Source organism: Morone saxatilis, unplaced genomic scaffold (assembly GCF_004916995.1).
Source record: "Morone saxatilis isolate NCDOM2014 unplaced genomic scaffold, NCSU_SB_2.0 Contig3, whole genome shotgun sequence".
NCBI classification, from domain to species: domain Eukaryota; kingdom Metazoa; phylum Chordata; class Actinopteri; family Moronidae; genus Morone; species Morone saxatilis.
The window spans coordinates 20,273,669-20,292,745 of NW_023339873.1; the positions used below are offsets into that span (position 1 = coordinate 20,273,669).

Below are 19,077 nucleotides of genomic sequence, written 5' to 3' on the forward strand. Positions count from 1 at the left end.
AAAAAAAAAGTGGCTAATCAAGAACCAACTTCTAAAGTAAGAGACCTATTTATTTTTTTCCCCTCACCCAGGTCTGCATTATCATAAAACTTGATTTTCTCTGTATTTCTACACAATCACTACATTCATTCAGGGTTTAATACCCGCCGTGGACTGAATATTGATGAGGCATTTGTAGAGAGAATTTTGGCGCGCTTCATAATTTATGTTGCTTGTCACTATGGATCTGCTAGGAAATATTAACCAAAGACAGACAGCTGGTAGGGGAAGTGTGGTGATTTATACCTCACACAGATAAAGGAGTACGCCACTGATTTTACACATTAATATCAGTTTACTTGCCATGTAGAGCACTTGTCAGTCTATGAACGCAGTTATATGATGTCTATTGTGGCTCTGCGGGAGTTCTCTAAAGCCCAAGAAAATAACCCTGATGATGTCATAGTGATGTCATCAGGGTTATCTTGAGTTTGTGATTAGCTTGAGTTTGAGATTATATATTTCTAAGAGAAAGCAATAGAAGCATTAGGAGTGTGAAAGACGTATGTTTACAAGGCATGGTAGTGCAATTGAGTTGCATTATGGGAAGTGCAGTCTTTTTGTAGCCTCATCCATACTAGGGACTAAAAGTCAGGATATCTTGGTTTCTGTTGCTTTGCTTTTTCCAATCCATTTATCTGTCTCATGTGACTGTGTATGTCTGCTCTGAGGTAAGCTTTCAGTGTTAGCATGCCTGGCTACCTAGTGTACTACCTACAGTATCTAGTGTTACCTCCAAGGCAAAAGGAATTTTCTGCTACATTATTTCGTAGGGTTACAGGTTACGTAAGCACATCCACTGTATTTCAGCACTTTGTGGGAACCTGTCCTGGATGCTATCAGAGTTTAGGCTCTGCCCTGCTCTATTAGATTTGGGAAAGTGCAGTACAAGAACAATTCTGTTTCTTTACACCTTTATTTCTTTAGAAGGGATCATTACCGGGTGAGGATGCTGACTTTTTGCCTGGGGCATGCAGCGTCAGCCTCAGCCTTTTAACACGATATCACTTATAAAGCCATCAACAGCATGTTTAGGACCCCTTTCAAGGCTTTTCATTTGAAAGTAGAAATTCAGACAGAGACAGTGGTTTTAATAAAGCTAACACTAGAGTTATTAGCTAACATCTGATGGCAACAGTTACAATTTCCGACTAAGTCGCCAGATATAAAAGGGAACCTGCTTTTGTCTCTGTCTGAAATCAAGGACTCATTGTTTCAAAATGAAGAATTTCAAGTGGTAACTGCCCCCGTTATCCTTGTAAACTGCATATGTGCAAGAACAGAAACCTTGACAAGTAGAGTAATTAAGGCGGGCAAAGCTTAGCAACCAGTCAGCTGAAGTTCTAAAATTTTAAGGGACTTTTTTAAAAATAGCTTGTATCACCTCACCTTGCTTGCCTTGTTTTCCCACCAGCTTTCTCACATTTTCAGTGCCCCTGCCTCTGCAGTTTGCTCAGCTAACTTTCCCTTGGGCATTTAATGTGATACCGGACGCTCTTCTCTACCACCTTATGTGTGTGTGTGTTTTTTTTTCCTGCCTCCTCCATCCACCATCTAGCAGATGATTCGGGCACCAGGATCAGCATTTATTTTGGCTCCAAGTTCTTTTCTTCCCCACTTGTGCATCCCAAGCACATCCCTTCCTCTTAAAGAGAGCGGCCAGAGGAGGAAGTGAAGGAGAGCGATGGTGCCCTGTAGGAGGGAGGAGGGTTGACTGATGATCCATCCCTGCTACACAGTTGGTTGTCAGTGTATAAATGGCCTCAGCCTCACAGCCATTCAATCTAAACTATAGTGAGCAGGCAGGAGCTCGCTCCAACTCTTAACGCCGTGCAGTTGCACATGTCTGGTTTCAACGGAATCCAAATGACAGATGTCGACAGAGAGTTTGATGTATTATTCTCATCGCCTCCACTTGGTGATATTGAGCCTATATTACATTCCCCATTCTCTGCTTTTGACATAAATATGGTTTTGATTATCTAGCATTACCCATAATGCAGCAGGTACCTACCTACCACTTTGTGATCATTCAAGGCTGTGGAAGTAGTTTTTTTTCCACATTCAAATGCATTGTGCAACATCACTTGACTTGCATAGCCATCAATAAATCAAGACTCGTGCTGATGTTCTGTTTATTTTTGAAAGAAAATACAGAACTTAAAAGTGTTCCATTTGTCATTACAGGCGACACATATCCTATTGCCTCTATGGGCAACCACGTCTCCCATTGCAGTGGAATTACTGACATTCAGTTATATTGGCAGCCAGGTCGCCAGTGGCGTCACCACTGTGCACGCCTCATTTCTTGATGTTGAATTCTCCCTGATAGGCTTAGTGCTTGTCTCCAGATAAGCAGGTTTGAACGACAGTTTTGTGACAGAAGACACCATGGGGGGAGGCTTTGGGGGTAAAACCAAATGAGAGAAAAAAAAGAGAGAACAATAATGAAGTGGGGGTGCATTGGGCTCATTATAAGAAATTGCCTAGGCTTAAAGAAAGGATGCATATGACAGCTCAAATCCAAGTAAAGTATGTGACCGTCTCAATTACAGGAGCTTAGACGGAGGGAATGTAATAATGCAGAGTCAGGGGACAAGTATATCTACATCTGTGATGTCTCTCCATGTGTTGCATGTGCTTCCGTACACAAAAAGAACTTTGCATCAATCTCTGCTGACGTTTTTCTCCACGTTTCTCCCCATTAGACACATTTCTGACAGCTATCCATGTCCTAAAAGGAAGCATACAGATGCCATTGGGTCATGACACCCACTCTGGATTACCCACAATGACTAGTGTCTTGTCTGTCTGTCACTTCCCAACTCTTGCCAGATCAGACTCTCCTGCATCAGCGGCGTGCAGTAGGGGGGTTGCCATGGCAACAGCTCATCCCCCGTCTGTGCAATCTGATCTTGTTTATCGAGTTCCTCTTCTCGTCGGAGCAGCTGCATGGAAACAAACCCTGATGCCTCGCGGGCAAAGGAACAGCGTCAGATCTGAATGGAAATTGATCACAAAAGGAATAAAAATTAGACTTCTTAAGGATCCCTAAGAAACTCCAGCCGGAGTGCTGATCAGCCATTAATTTGTAGAGTTTGTGTGGCCCATACCTATTGTGGGGCCACACAGACTTTCTCATGCAATTTCTCACGGTTAAACTAGATAACAGCATGTTTCTGTCTTTCAGTGCAGACAGGGTAATTATTTTGCCAAGCACCATTAACCCACCGGGCAATAGCCACCTCCTCTCCCTTTACATCAGGCCACGTAGGAGTGGAGTCAACCTCGTGTCCACAGTTCTCAGATCAATTAAAATAATATCATAATGAGTGCAATTACAATATCCATGGCATGTCAGGAACCTTTAAGTAATGTATGATATGGTATATTATACTTGATCAAAAGTATGACAATATTCGAACATTACATACATGTGTGACATGTCATTCCAAAGCTATGTGCATGAATATGCTGTACTGTCCCAGCCTCCACTTTTGTTGGAGGGCTTTACACAAGATTTAGGAACCCGGGCTGCAGGGATTCGCTCCCATTCAGCGAGGTCAGACACTGATGATGGGCGATAAGGCCTGGCTCGTAGTCAGCGTTCCGGTTCATCCCAAAGGTGTTTGATGGGGCTGAGGTCAGGTCTTCTGTTCAGCAGGCTGGTAAAATTCTTCCACACCAAACTATGAAAACCAAAGAAGAATTGTCACATTGAACAGCCAACCAAAGTATGTAATAGACCCACAGATCCACTAGTGGATACAAGAGGTGGGACCAAGTCTCAAGTCTTTGCATTCAAGTCCCAAACTTGTAGTTTTGAGTCTTAAACAAGCCATAATGCACTTTTCACCAAATGTAATGCCATTTAAACAACAACAACAAAATTACCATTGGTGTAATTTTTTCCAACTAGTACTGTAACATTAGTTCTTCAAGGGCCTCTCCTGCAACATGACTGGATGCTGTCAGACTGATTCAAATAAAGAGCATCTGGGGAATTAAGTGTTAACACACTTGTTAATCTTTGGGTTTGGAGGAAGGTCCAAGTGAAGTAACAAGTTTAATTGACTTGAGTCCACACCTCCTCTGTATAGCGTGTCATTGTCACATTATTGCCTAGTTGAAAAAAAGACCTTCCCCAAACTGTTACCTCAAATTTGGAAGCACATTATTGTCTTAAAACAACCTTTATTTTTCAATGTACCCCTACAGCTATATCAGATCAACACAAAGGGATGGATGATGGCAACGTGTGATCCACATACAGTTATTTCTTTCTTTCCATCTTTGTTGAGCCTATTTTATTTTAATATTTTAATCATTTACCCTAAGCATCCCTCTAAATTCATTGGAACAACTTAGTGAGAGTTAGAAACACAGAGAGGAAGCTCTGCAGGGATTCAGTCATTGACCAGTTGGGGGCACAAATTTACTCAATACCTGCCATTATTATTGTAATAAATATAATGACAAGAACATTGAATGTACGATAGATATTCCACACCCATGTCATCAATAACCTGTTATTCAGAGTTATTTTCCTTTAAGAATCCTTCTTCTTCAAAACAAAAAAGGTTTTCAATTTGACAGTAATTGCTATGTCATTGGCTCACATGACTGGTGTAAAAACCTCGAATATTTTTATAGCTCCTCATGGCATTCAGTGCCACACTGTCAGCAGTTCTCTCATTTGAGTGTTCACCTGAACACAAACAAAAATTAGTTTGTGCAAATGCTGGGACTCTTCCCTTGAAGAAGGACTGAATCCATTATAAGAAAGATAGGGTTTTAATAGAAAATCATAATACAAGTGTCGAGGGCATAGGGAGTTAGCCGAGGTTAATTTCATTCTCTCCTCCCTCACTGGCAGCAAAACGCTATCTCCACTCACACATTTAAAAGGAGGAGTAATTGAATCATTTGTGTAGCAAAGGCATTTGAAGGCCACACATTTTAAAACCAAAGAGCATAAAGTAGGAAGTTCTCAGTAACACAGGGTTACAATGAGCTGCATTTTAATGGGATGAATGGAAAGTTAATTGAGCTCAAGAAACTATGGTTAGGTTTTTGTGTAGAGGAAATGCACGTTTGCATGCAACATACAAACAACATCTGAGTAATAAAATCGGTATTTGGTTATAATAAAGTAGCTGTAGGTCACAGAATCATGGTATAATATAGCTTAATCGTCGAGTTACTATGATAACACAAAGCATATTCTGGGGTTAAATAGGCACTCAGACAGTGAAGCAGCACATCTAAGATAACCTCAGATGACAATAGAAAGTTTCTCTACCTAGATGGCACCAGAGAAAAGATCAAAGCTTATCATTCTAGTCTTGGTGCTGGTCATCCTTTTTGAGAGCCCCTGATAACTGAACAGACATAATAAATGTCCGTTTCACTCACACTCCCTATTACTTTCACAATTTCAAACCTGTGGTGTGTCTCTTTTGCAATCACATTTAAGGTGGCCCAATTAAAACAAAGGGAAACTGCTCTTGAAGGTGTGAATATATGCACATTTTGCAGCAGACTTAAAGGTCCAGTGTGTAGGATTCAGTGGCATCTAAGTGTAGTTGCATATTGCAACCCCTCTCTTTTCCCTCCTGTTCAAGCATGAAGGAGAAACTATTGTGGCCGCAAAATATACATATGGCCCTGTCTACAGCCAGTGTTTGGTTTGTCCGTTCTGGACTACTGTAGAAACATGGCGGTTCCCATGGTGTACGCCATAGAAGATGATCCGCTCCCTCTGTACAATAAAACGGCTCATTCTAAGGTAAAGAAAACACAGCAATTCTTATTTTATATTATAGATTATAGACTAATGAAAACATACCTATGAATATTATATTCCATTTCTGCCAACAGATCCTCCTAGGGTTAGGGTTACACACTGGACTTTTAAAGGAATACTTTGACATTTGGAAAATATACTCATTCGCCAGTGGATGGGAAATTCAATATCACTTTTATAGTAAATAAAGGACAGCCAGCATCTGATTAGCTAAGCTTAGCATGACTGGAAACAGGGCGAAACAGCTAGCCTGGCTCTGTCAGAAGGTAACAAAAGCCTACACATCTTAAGCCCAATAACACCTGATATCTTGTTTGTTTAAACCATATAAAAAAACATAAAAATAATTATGGTTTTACACATTTCCTGTTTCAAGTCTTAATGCTAAGCTAAACTAGCCAGCTGCTGGTGGTAGCTGCATAATAAGTGTATGAGATTAGCATTATTTGATGCTCAGTAATCACATTTCAGTTACTAATCCCAGTAACCCTGCATAACTGCGACATTTTGTCTTTTTCACAGTGTGTAATATTTAGAAGGATCTATTGGGATGGGATGTTTTCATTAGTGTATAATCACCTGGATATAGCGATCATTGTGTTTTCATTACCTTAAAATACACTGTGGGTTGCCTTCCACCATCTTTAACCATCATGTTTCTGCTGTAGCCCAGAACGGACAAACCAAACACTGGCTGCAGATAGGACCTTTCAAGTTTTTCTTGAGTTTTGTGGACACCGTAGTTTCTCCTATGCATTTCACAGCTTGTTCTCCTTCCTAAGTCTTCAAAGAACAAATGTGAGCAGTGTGAGCAGTTAGCTGCAATATGCAACTTCACCGCCGCTCCTGGACCTGAGTTTGAGGGCAGTTTCACATTAGTGGTGCAACATTAGCCAATCGTAGGCCTAGTTCAGACTTAGAGTACTTGCCTTCACTTTCATTGTGAGGAAAGGACTTCCAAAGTGCTGCTGCTTGCAGTCATGCTAATGTTAAGCTAACTGTTGATTGTCAGTTAACAATCTTGTGTAATAAGCAGCGAGTAATTATTACATTTTCCGAGTAGTTTGCAACACTGTTCATTTGAACCAAAAAGTCATGAGAGTGGTATCGATCTAACGCTTGACAAGAAAGAATAACCATGTTTCCACAAACGTCTAACTATTTCTTTAATGACTGTATCATCCAGCATCAGCCAGGGGAAATTGTTTTTTTCAGGTGAGTTTCTCAGAATACCAAGGAGCTGATACAGTATGTTTCCTGAAATACCTTGTCACAGACAATGAAGTCTGTCTCAACGTCAGCAGTATGAGACAGCGGTAAAACAAGTGAAACAAGTGAAACTGCTGCAGTGTGATTCATCTGCAAAAAGAGAGAAAAGACAGCAAGGTTAACTAGACAAACTACAGACCATGCGTATTGCTGTAAAGAGACAGTCCAAAAATCAGTGAGATCAGAGGAAATGCTCAAGCTCAGGAAGTGAAAACAAAGGGGGCACTGCATGAAATAATGACGTGAAAAAAAGAAGAAGAAGAAGAAGAACTCGAACTTAACAACAAAATATAGAGGCCTATGAAGTGCTACCACATACTTCATTACCCCAGACAAAGTGAACCGAGCTCTCAGCTTGAGCTTGCTTGATTCCTCCATTGGTGTGTGTGACAATAATTAGCAATGAAAGAAAAACATCTCAGAAAGCATGAAAAGTAGTGAAGAGGAAAATAACACATGTTCCAAAGAGTCTGTGAAGTTGGACCAGTATTTATGAAAAGTAATTTAATGACTAAGTTGGAGTGGGAGACGAATAATAATAAGTAGAAGGAGTTTGAGGAGGTGTTGCATCGCAGGTACACTGTTAAGTTGGCATATTAAACATACTGAATTTTCAGAAGAAAGTATATAAATAGTATGTGGCTTGTGCTGGCTTTTTGCCCTTTTGACTGTGGAATAAATGTGATTGTTTACCTTGAATGCCGCAAACAGGATTGTACAGGAAGGTTAGGTCAACATTTCATCCCCATTTCAACGTCACCCTCAAGCAAGTAAACACTGCCAGGCATTACTCTGCGCCTACTAAATTCAGCAGTTTTGGAGGGAATACCGACGAATAACCGCCGTGATTGAATGGTGTCACGTATATCAAAAAGTGAGCGCTTCCATTCCGAGATGCAGCATCTTCCTGTCAGCCCTTGCTGCTTGCACTCAGTTTTGCTCAATCTCGAAAGTGTTTTGACAGTTTCGGAGAATGTGCCAACGAATAGCAGACGGGGATGGGACGGTGTCATATACCCAGTATCAACAAGCTGACACTGAGGACTCATCAAAGTGTCAGAGCTTCACAACTGCTGTGTGACAAACCGATGTGGGCCCAAGACAGTGTGTCAGACTTAACACAGCTGCTTTCCAAGAACAGGCCACAACGCAGAAGGTGAAATGACCCACTGATCCTTCTTTTCTAGGACAGTTCCTGGACAATTGTGGTCTGAGAATAGTGTACATGGCCCATAAAAAATCCCCTGCGGCAGCGTTCCAGCGTGTCAAACTGACACAAGTACTCTGTAGCATTTTATTAGCAATGATGAATGTGTTTTTACTGCACTGTTTGTCTGTGTGGTGTCCTAATGGCTAATTTTATGTCTAGGCCAGGGTTTTTTTAATTTGGGAGGCATGCCTCTTCCCCAGGGGGGCATGGGAGAGTTGCAAGGAGGGGCGCAAAAGTGGAGACATGAAGCAAAGATACTGAGTGAGGTGAAAAGTGCATGCATGTGTTCTGATTTAGCCCGCTTATCAGTCGCAGCAGTGCGTGTGACACACCGCTCATGGAGGCAATTTAGGTAGTTTAAAACCATTAGCAGCTGATTGCTGCAATTTGCGTCAAAAATTGGACTTGTCAGACACATAACACAGTCAAACCCTGAACATACAGACGATACACATATTTCTAGATTCAGTGTGACATCCCACTCCCACAAACATATTCCTGTCGCATCCCAATCCTATGACAGAGTATAAAAATGTATTTCCCATCCCAATCCTTGAAGAATTACCCCCGTCCCATGCTGTTCCGGACATTCTTTCCATTGGAATTTTGGTCAGTCCACAGTCCATACACATCATGCACTGGTCAGATGGCTGCAACCAACCAGCAACAAGCAACTAAAGCAGACAGGAGAGAAATAAAAAGAAAAAAGGCAACAGAATAAACAGCATTATTTTTAAATAAAGATTCTGATCATTACATTCCCGCCCTGCCTGCTGCCATTAACTCCCAAAATGTCAGCTTCTGTGTGACTTACACTTTATGGGGGTATCAGTGGGTGCTGTGAATACATTTACAAAAGTCAGCTTATAAATTAAAGAAAAAAGAATTTCCTTATAACCCCAAAACTCGGAGAGAATCCTCACATTTTTAAGCTTCTGCAGTGTCCAGTAATAGTTGTATTTTGACTAAGTAATTTAATTTACTTATGAGGGTGCAAATGTTCCAAAATGTAAACGAATATAAGCTTAAAAAAGGTATACTAGTAGTAAGTATATAAAAAATTGCTCTAAGTCTAGCCCACACATATCTTTCAACCCCAATTGAGCGATGCATAATAAATAAATATGAAAAAAGTAAACAAATGTGAAAAAATAACAAAATCAGCTGTGTAAAGGTGAATGCAAAAGCACACAGCAGCATTTTAGCACCATTACCCATCCAAAAGCAATTTCAGGCATGTTTAAATTTGAGCCGGTTTAATGAATACAAACACTAAGAGCTTGTACTGTACAGTGGATTGTTCGGAGAGGGATTGAAGGCTTCTTCATGATATCAATACCATCATCTGAAGTGCTTTCAGTGCCTGATGTAAATACATTACCGGCAGCCATATCAATTGTGGTGGAATGGAATGAGAAAATGGTGGTGCTATTTTTGTGCGTTTGCTGCCAGCTATGTGCAGGCACAATCCACCTAATTGGTTACCATGGTGCTGCAAAGGCAGATGTGAGAAAGCACCTAACTCAACAACTGGCTGCCATGACTGACAAGCAATTAAGGATTTGAAACAGATTTTTAGGTGCACCCTTCAGTAAAATGAAATGCACATTAAGATCAAAACTGACATCGCAGTGGGGAAAATCCTGAGGAGTGACGGGCCGGCAGAAATATTTTTTATCTTGATGAGGAACATATCCGAGTGATGCTCATTGGTTTGGTATGACATTACATGTTTGGTTTCTTAGATACACCCCCATGCTGGCATTTAGGAACATTCAGTAGCAGCAACAAGATAATTATTGCCATGTGTTGAGGAAATGTATCCATTTGGTCACATTTCGTCTCCACTATCTGCAGCAATCTGATGCCATAAAACTATTGCTCGCTCTGAAGGCTTGGGAGCGCCCAGGTCTCTGTGGTAACCGGGAGAATGCTAAATATTGCATTTTTAGAAGAGGAGACGGTCCAGCTGCAGTTGGTTTGTGGAACAAGACTGCCCTCCGATGGAAGATTGATTAACTGCTGGTAAATCAGGCTAATGTACCACAGAAAATGTGTCATTTCAAAAGACCAATATTGTTTCCATTAAAACAGATTGCTGTAGAGTGGTTGCATTTTCAGAGTGGGCTTTATTCTATAAAGATGAAAGCAACATGCAGAGTGCTACATGGAAATGGAATATTTCCGCGGGCCATTGCTTTGGGGCCTGTATGGTCGAGGTTGTCGGTTGCAGTCTGCCCATTATTGTGGGACTTCAAGGCCTGTCTGGGTAGAATGGACTGCATATGAAAATACTTCGATTCTGGTGTGTTTTTAAGGGACTAATCCTCTCTAAAAAAGACTACAATGAGAAGATCAATCAAAGCATTTAGAGGTTTGGTGTCATGCTCAGTTGCATCTCAGGTAGATAGCTGTGTAACCTCTGCACCAGTAGTTCTCCTTGGTCTGTGTGATCTGAATACCTCTTAGGAGGGAAGGATGTAAAACTTGGGCAAATTAAAAAAGTATACATTAGTACATAGTACATTTACAGTATAGTAAATGTAGTACATTTGTTCTGCTTCGCTTTGATTTTATCATCTCACAACCCCTCAGATTTATCTTGCAGACCCTGAGTTACTGAATTTATTGTTGTGTTACACAGTGGTGGAAGAAGTGCTCAGATCCTATATCTATAAATACAACAATGTAAAAACACTCCATTACAAGTTAAAGTCATACATTTCCATTCCCAACAAATACAGATGTCTAATCGGCTAAATATACTTATAGAAGTAATAGCAGTGAGCATTTTGCAACAATGCCCCCTGTAACTGATATAGTTATCATTATATACCACATTATGAGATTGTTAATGCTGAATCAAGCAGCATTTTACTGTTTTATTAACTATTGTTAAAGGTCCAGTGTGTAACATTAAGGAGGATCTGTTGGCAGAAATATATAATATATAATATTCATAGGTATGTTTTCATTAGTCTATAATCAGCTGAATATAGGAACTGCTGTTTTTGTCTACAGAAGCTGCGGGTCGCCCTTACACTGGCTGTAGATATAGTAGATATACTGTATATATATTTTTTTAATATTTCTCCTACAAACTTTACCGCCCCTTCTCATTCCCAGGTCGTCAGTAGAGACGCAAGTGGTGTTCAGTAAGTTGCAGTCTGCTACTTCACTGCTAGATGCCACTAAATCCTACACCCAGGTGTGGATTGGCCCCCTTCAAAGGATCATAAGATAGGGGCTCCCATGAGGAGGACAAGAGCTCACAGATGCCTCGCCGCCACCAGAATAATATCTAGCAGGCTTACAGAAATGGTCAAATGCAGTTTCCAAAGCAGTTCAGACTGATGGATATTTACTGGGGCTATACATATTTATATTCTATTTGTCCTTAAACAGTTATTAACCATCTCAGAAGGTGGACACAAAAGTGCAATGCATTCTATTTGGTCATTTTTAAGTGTATGTCATGTAACCAATGACTAAAAATATATGTCCCTCTGACATGTGCTGGAGTAGGCTTATAGAGTACCATGATTGCTGTATAGTGTATTAAAGGTGGGGTCAGACATTCTCTAGAAAGATAGCTGATTGTTGAGTCTCATTGTTGACCCCACCTTTCAATACGGCACTTGATTAAATGTACTGGTAAAGTTGACTTTCATAGAGCCTCATTTTTCAGTGAGCTACAGCACGTTATGTCGTTGACTCACTCTTGAACTCTTACAGGCTTCATTTGTAACTCATAATTATACTTTTGGCCGTTCTCCAAACACAAAATGAACCAGAGGATGGATGGATTCCAAGCTGACGTGACTGCATTAATTCTTGCTTCATTTTCCATTTTTCACCTAAGAGAAAAAAAGATAGATTCAGACTGGGACTGTGATGCCGAGCAATCAATTGTCTCATCTCTGGGGTCCAGTGAAATGGCTATAACAGTGGCATGTATAGCATAGGACCCCTTGTAGCTGTCACCCCCCATATGTCTGGCAATTCATCTTTTCTGTTGATACGATCATCTCATCTCATAATTCATTATTTGTCTCCACTGGAGATATATGGTATCTCTTATGCAATTACAATAAATAGAATTCCTATGACACTGCTTTAGGCCCAGCGTCTCATTTCCACTCTGCATTCTTCAAAAACAGACCAATGAGGGCCCCGAAGGACCGTCCAAGCTCATTGTGTAAAAATTAAACATATTCCTCATTCTGCTCGCAAACTCAAAACTCGGCTGGAGAGATTAAATTTTGTGCTAAATTAATGACTTTGCACATAGGAGGGTAATTAATCATTTGTTGGGTCCTTTCTCTGGCTCTTAGTGCACTCTGGCCCTCTCAGAGACACCTGCTCAAAAAACATCTTGACATTTTTGTAATTACACCTTTTCTCCCTAGCGCAGAGCAACTCAGCAGCTGTTGACAAACTGAGGGGTCACATTGCCCTGGCACAAATATAATAAGGCCATATGTTAAAATCCCAGCGGTCACAATAGTGACCATTAAAAACGTTTCTTTTTTTCAGGCTATAGATTTAGGTCCACAACAGAAGGTCATTAGCCTGTGTTACAGGTTAGATATAAGATGTTTCAGAAATACAGACTTAAAAGGGGCTACTATTGATATATTATGCTGAATAACTTTCCTTGTAGCATAAAAAGAGTTGGTGTGCAGTGGGGGTACTTTTGAGGTTCCGTAAAACTTCCCAAATAGACGCAGGTCTCCTTTACAAGCCTGGTGTGGCTACATGTTTTGACAACAAAAAAGCAGGTCTCTATTAGAGGCCTGCCTTTTAGAGCCTGGTATAGATTTATAGAAAATATCTGAATGTAAAGTATAATTAATTCAGTTTTACTGGCATGGTAAGAGAGACGAAAAAGTGCTGCCTCACAACCACTGAAGCTGTCATAAAGTCTGTGCGGTCTGTGTCCATTCCTGCATTATTTATATCCCTTTAGTCCGAAGGGTCCAGCCATCAAAAGAATCAAGGGGTTTCATTAAAATGAATCCATGTTGTGAATATTATCATGCGTCTGTGCTTGTAATTGTGTTTTTTTATGCCGGAAACAAGCTGTTATCCCGAGATAACAAGATAATCAACTCGTTATCACAACAAAAACAAAAGGCGACTTCCGCTTATCATTTATGTTTATCAGAGACGAGGAGTGCCATGCATAACTTTCTGTACATTCTGATAACAACTCTTTTCAGTTCAGTTATGAATCCTTGCTGATGGTCATGATAGTGATACTGTAGGCTGAAATCAAATGAACCAGACACTAATTTTTGACTTCTCTATAATTATCCTGTGATTTTAAGAAAACAAAAGTAGTTGTCTCGCAATAAATTTTTCAGAGAAATCAGCTTTTTGTTTTCTTGAGATAACAAGATAAATTAACTTGTGATCTCGAAATAAACAATCATTGCAAGCACGGCCGTTCTCAGCTTCCATACGTGTGGGTCGTTTTAGAAGGAAATGACAAACAACCTGTCTTATTGTTTCGGTTAAGGATTTGTCGAAAAGTTCTTGTTTTAAAGTGTGAGTATTTTTGTTTCCTTAAAGGCACAGCATTAGGGGTCCAGTGATGATTTAGTTTTATGCAGCGACTGTTAGATCCAGGTTGCTTACAGTTATAAGCATCAACAAGGGGAGCCTTTTCAATCAGAGGTCTGGAATACTGATTTGGTTTTCCAGCTGCTCCCACTCCCACCTGGGTCACACAGCACTGCAAATCAGACACATTTTTTAAAGGTGCTGCGCAAAACGTAGAAATCTAGTATTAATGCAGCTAAATGAATATCAATACATATGACCCCATACATGACCCCATACACACGATTACCTGCCGAATCGTGAAAATGAAAGAGACCAACACAAAAGAAAATCACATGTATTCAAACAGGCCTGCTCATTCAGCATGCAAAATTATGCATGCCATAATTAATTTGCCATTAAGGCTGGATTGATGTCGCCTTCATGATGCAGACAACCAAGCCATAATTGCCTCTGGTGTTGCATTCACAGCTTTGCCTCATTACTGAAACAGATGCTAATTTAGCGGAGCGGCTTCAGGTCGACAGGTGTGTGTGAAGTGTGTGTGTGTGTCTCAGAGTGGATCGCTCTGCTGTATTGGGCTACGTGTGAAGCGTACTGCAGAAGGGAAATGAGGAGTTGAAAATACATCATAATAAGCCAAGGCATGTTCATGAGGGAAAAAATTAAATATTTGCCTTTTTGGTGGAGCATCTTTTAATCGTACTGAATGGCAGAGGCAGTAATTGCTATGTGAGGAGAAAGAGACTTAATAGCTGGAGTAAACAAACCATTCTGCTGAATTATTAAGCTGTTTAACTAAATTATCTGCATTTGGAGCTCGTAGTTTTTCCTGTTCTTCTATTCACTGGGGAAACTGTAACCCTCCTTTATATGTTTTTTTTTTATGAAAAGCGCTTAGTAACTTAAATGAAGTCATACCTCAAAAGATGTTTATTCTTTTGACAGTAAAACCCATTAATATATTTAATGGCAAAATCAGCTATGTTTAGAGAAACAATACTCATACAAACAAATGAAAAACTACAAAATATCACTTTCTTTCCCCACATTAGTTCAGTTCGTCTCAGTCAGTCAGTACAGTGGCCATCATCTCAACAGCTGGAAAACAGCTGGCGTGTTTCACCACTATATTATTTTCACTGCAGGATAACTAATGAGTCATCCAGTTCAGAGTCCTCAAATATGGCCTCACATCTTCTTCGACCGTTTCTTGGGTCTTTGGTTGAAGACGGGCGAGGCTCCCATCAAGGAGTCGGGCGAATGCGAAGCGTAGCTGCCGTCTGACACCGCACCTCCGGGGGAGGGCGCCATGGCCCCTCCTGACTCGCTCATGGTGGACATGGGCCCACCCTCCTCGAACACATCTCCGCCCAGGACGCTGTGGTGGTGGTGGTGGTGATGGCCGGCACCCTGGCCCTCCTCGCCATCCTGCGGCTCCATTTTGACCTGCGGCCACAATGGGGAGTTGTTGGCCCCGCCCCCTCCTTATAAGAGAGGAGAACAAATAAGGTTAAAAAGAACTCTCCCTCCTTTAACTTCTCCCCCTCAGTGCACAGAACAAACACTGAAGCTTTATTCCAGAGAGGCTGTACACTTCAGTCCTCTCTGCAGAAAACTCAGAGATAAGTACGGATGTACACATTTGAACAGGAACGCTCGTCTCACCTGAGGTGTGAGGTGAATGGTCACCGTCCAGGCCTGAAGCTAGCCTCTCACCGTGGGCCCCGAGGACCCCCATGGGCAGAGCTTGGTCCCCGGAGGCCAGGTCGGCCTCAGGCTCCTCGCTGACAGGGAAGGAGATGTCACTCATAGGTTCTTCCTTGATCCTCAGGGGCTTGGAGTCCTCCAGAGCCTTCTCTGGGTTCACCAGTCGCTCGTACTCCTCTGACAGATCCTTACTCACCTGGAAGAGGAACATCTTTTATTCGTCCCATTTTACTGGTGAAAGCTCAAAGATAAAGCCTTGATAATCTGGAATTTCAATTCAATAATGATTATATTATTATATAATATATTATTATATATAATATTTCAATGTTTCTGATCCAACACATTGTAAAAAGAATGCTCTTTGCCAAAGTTAGTCACAGACACAGAGGACCAGCTCTACAGTTGTATATCTTTAGAAGTCAGGTTGGCACTGTAGACAGTGACTCTCCGAGTCTGGTTTCTGTCTCACTTCCAAGCAGCTTGTGCACACAAGTTGCCATACAGTCCTTTGTTCTCACTTGCACAAAGTCCTTTATGCTTTCTGAGATGATTCAGCATTGTTGAAAAGATATTATCAAACGTTGTCTCGGCACTTTGCCAAATGGGATTAGTTTCATTATGATTTAATCTGCTGACTGTTTTCCAATTACTTGTTTAGCCTACAAAATATAGCCAACAACAGCCATCAAATGGTCAATTCTTCCAGTGTTTTACCCAGGAAATTGGTTAGTGGAGGTGGTAGGTGTAATAATGAGGGTTTACCTTTTCTGCTAAGCTGCTCTGATTAATTTCTGTGTGAAGTGAATGTACAATGTGACCTATCAGTGTGATCACTGGTACAGCTGTTAGATGGTTTAAACAGTCACCGTTATCATTAAATACTGTATGTGTCCTTTTTGGCGTGATATAGTGTCACTGCTACTGTTCCCTGACACTTAATTAGCCTAATATTTAATTAACAGAGGCACTCTAAAAACTGCCATTTTGTAGTGGAGATGCCACACATCAAATGTTTTGTTTTGTGCAACCAAAACCCAAAGATAGTCAATTTACAAAGATAAAAATAACTGAGAAAAGTAGCAAATAATCATATTGGAAAAGCTGGGACTAGAGAATGTTTGACATTCAACTGATTGACTACTTGTTTCTGTAATAAACCAATGACAGAGATAGCATGAAGAAGACTCTGCTGGTGGTCTAAGTCAAAGCTTCTACTGACATTACACAGCAAACTGCTTAATGATGCATTTCAATAATAAAACAAATATTAACCAAATTACAAAAAACGATGTTGAACAGCGGGCATTGCGAATAAAATCCTTTATCACGGTATGTTCAACTACAGCATGAACTGTATGCCAAAATCTTAGATGCCTGAAACATTTTAAATGATAATTTTATACACTGTCCAAGAACACAACCCTATAATCAGTTACGACCAGCCTCACCTGCAGCATGTAGCTGTGATAGTCCTTGATCCGCACTTGCCAGAAGCGCTGCAGGGCCAGCACGCTGCCAATGCCCACCTCATGGAACACTTGCTCCACCACGTCTGGGAAGGGACTGGCTCCTAGCCGAGCCTCCCGGTCCACCGCCACCCGCAGCAGGCGGGTGAGCCGCAAGTAATGCTCATGGACCAGGTCCGTCAGGGTCTCCAGCACGCTCTCCTGGGCCGACTCAAAGCCAGCATGGGCCAACACAGTGGCCACCGACTGATAGAGGAGCTGCCGGCAGGAGGGCCAACTCAGCTCTGTGACAGGCTCGCCTTTACCCCTTATGGTGGAAGATAAAAGGAGATAAATGATGAATGGTTGCTAAATTGACTGAGATTATATCAGGGAAATATTAGATAATATGTCAAATAAATATATAATATATAAAGTGAGTGAGTGATAAGCCTACAATTTAGATTCTTTACTGGATATGGGAAGTGTTTCATCACAAGGAAGGGAGCTCAGCTACCCAGTCAGATTAACTTACTTGTAGAAGTCACTTTCGGGGTCACTGTGGCGCAGCTGGAAGGGCTGCCGCGGGGCTTTGCTGTCCACAGGTAGTAAGTCATCTGGCATGACAGGTGGGGTGGGAGGACGCAGGGGCAGCTTGGTATCAGCCTCCTCCAGCTTGCTGCCAGCCTCAGAGGACGCTGAGCTCTGACCCTGACCCTGAGCCTGGGCTTGGGCCGCTGCCAGGAGACCACGGAGGCGGCGGGTGTGCTGACACAGCTGCACCGTGTGGATGGTGAGGCTGCAGGGCTCTGAGGGGATGTCCAGCATTGTGGTGGGCCGCGGCCGCTGGGCTGAGGGCTGGTGCAGCGGTGGGTCCTGCATCTCCACTGAGCGAAACTCGCGCTGGAGCAAGTCAAAGGAGCTGCGGCTGGGAGGAGCCCCTGCAGGTCCAGGGATCTCACCCCAGTAACGCATCATGATGAGCGATCAAAGACCCGAGCCCAGTTCAAAGTCCAGTCTGAAAATTGGAAAAGAGGGGAAGTGGGAATGACCGTCACCATCAAGGATGAAGTGGATATAAACAACGTCAGTCTCTACTTTTTTTAGACACTACCTTTAATTAACGTCACCTTTAAGTTTTTTTTAACTCTTAGTTATTGCTGATACAGAGTGGCAACTAAATCACGCCAAATATCAGCCAACAGTAGCAAAAATGTATTAACAATCGCATGGTGGAAAACGTGCACCACACACACACACACACACACACACACAGTTTTTAGATCTGTTACAACAATGTACTTGTCTTGTGATTATATCGGCAGACATAGGACCAGCCACTAACATGTTTTAAAGAAAATATTAGCAACTATAGTCAGATCGCCTTGCCTCTGTACTGTATATGCTTATGCATGACTAGAGAAGACAGTAGCAATAGCAAGCAATACAATGTTAAGGGTTAAAAAGTATTGGAAACGCATTAGGTTTAATTTATGTTTGCCGAATTGAGGGGTAAATGGTATTGATTCCCGTAAGCTCTTAAGTCAAGGTTTGAACAGGTCTGTCTGTTTGCAATACTGCCAGACAACCGGGAATGTCAGGTGCCTGACTGGAGTTTGGTCATGTATGAGCGTACAAGAGAAAACGCACAAGCAAACAACTCATGACGAGTAACAAGTAAGCTAACGTTAGCTAAGTGCGTAGCATGCATGTTTAGCTAGTTAAATGATCAATAAGTTAGAAATCCAGCAGTGACTCACATCACACAGGGATGGATAATAACTGGAACCAGTAGCTCTTCTATCTTTGGAGGATGCTGCCAGGGAACTAAGTTTTTTCGTCCTTGTTGCAAAAAAAACTCGGGTGAAATCAGCGGAACAAGAATTTTAGTTCCGCGACAAAGAAGCTGGAGGTTAAATTATAAATTCAATCAACATGCCGTGTAATCGTATTTTAAATGATTTTTCAACTCTTTCTTTCCAGACTATATTCTGTATTGGTTGACCGTATGAGATTTAACGTATATAGGT

At 41.5% G+C, this 19,077-nt stretch overlaps 1 protein-coding gene across 1 annotated transcript; it reads right to left on the reverse strand.

Moving 5' to 3' along the window:
* Positions 1-14,804: 14,804 nt before the first annotated feature.
* Positions 14,805-18,950, reverse strand: supt7l (SPT7 like, STAGA complex subunit gamma). The gene is made up of 5 exons (XM_035674128.1): positions 18,808-18,950; positions 17,583-18,065; positions 17,051-17,375; positions 15,558-15,795; positions 14,805-15,376 (listed from the first exon to the last, which is right to left on the reverse strand). Exons 2-5 carry the CDS (start codon positions 18,023-18,025, stop codon positions 15,081-15,083), a joined length of 1,302 nt encoding a protein of 433 aa, XP_035530021.1. The 5' UTR covers positions 18,026-18,065; positions 18,808-18,950; the 3' UTR covers positions 14,805-15,080.
* Between the last annotated feature and the right edge of the window lie 127 nt (positions 18,951-19,077).

Bases quoted from the DNA above. Each gene is read 5' to 3' on its own strand.
- supt7l (XM_035674128.1), bottom strand. From the start codon at position 18,025: ATGATGCGTTACTGGGGTGAGATCCCTGGACCTGCAGGGGCTCCTCCC. The intron at 17,376-17,582 runs GTAAGTTAATCT...TTCCACCATAAG, and splicing joins CCCGAAAGTGACTTCTACAA to GGGTAAAGGCGAGCCTGTCA. The intron at 15,796-17,050 runs GTGAGGCTGGTC...TTCCTCTTCCAG, and splicing joins ATCACAGCTACATGCTGCAG to GTGAGTAAGGATCTGTCAGA.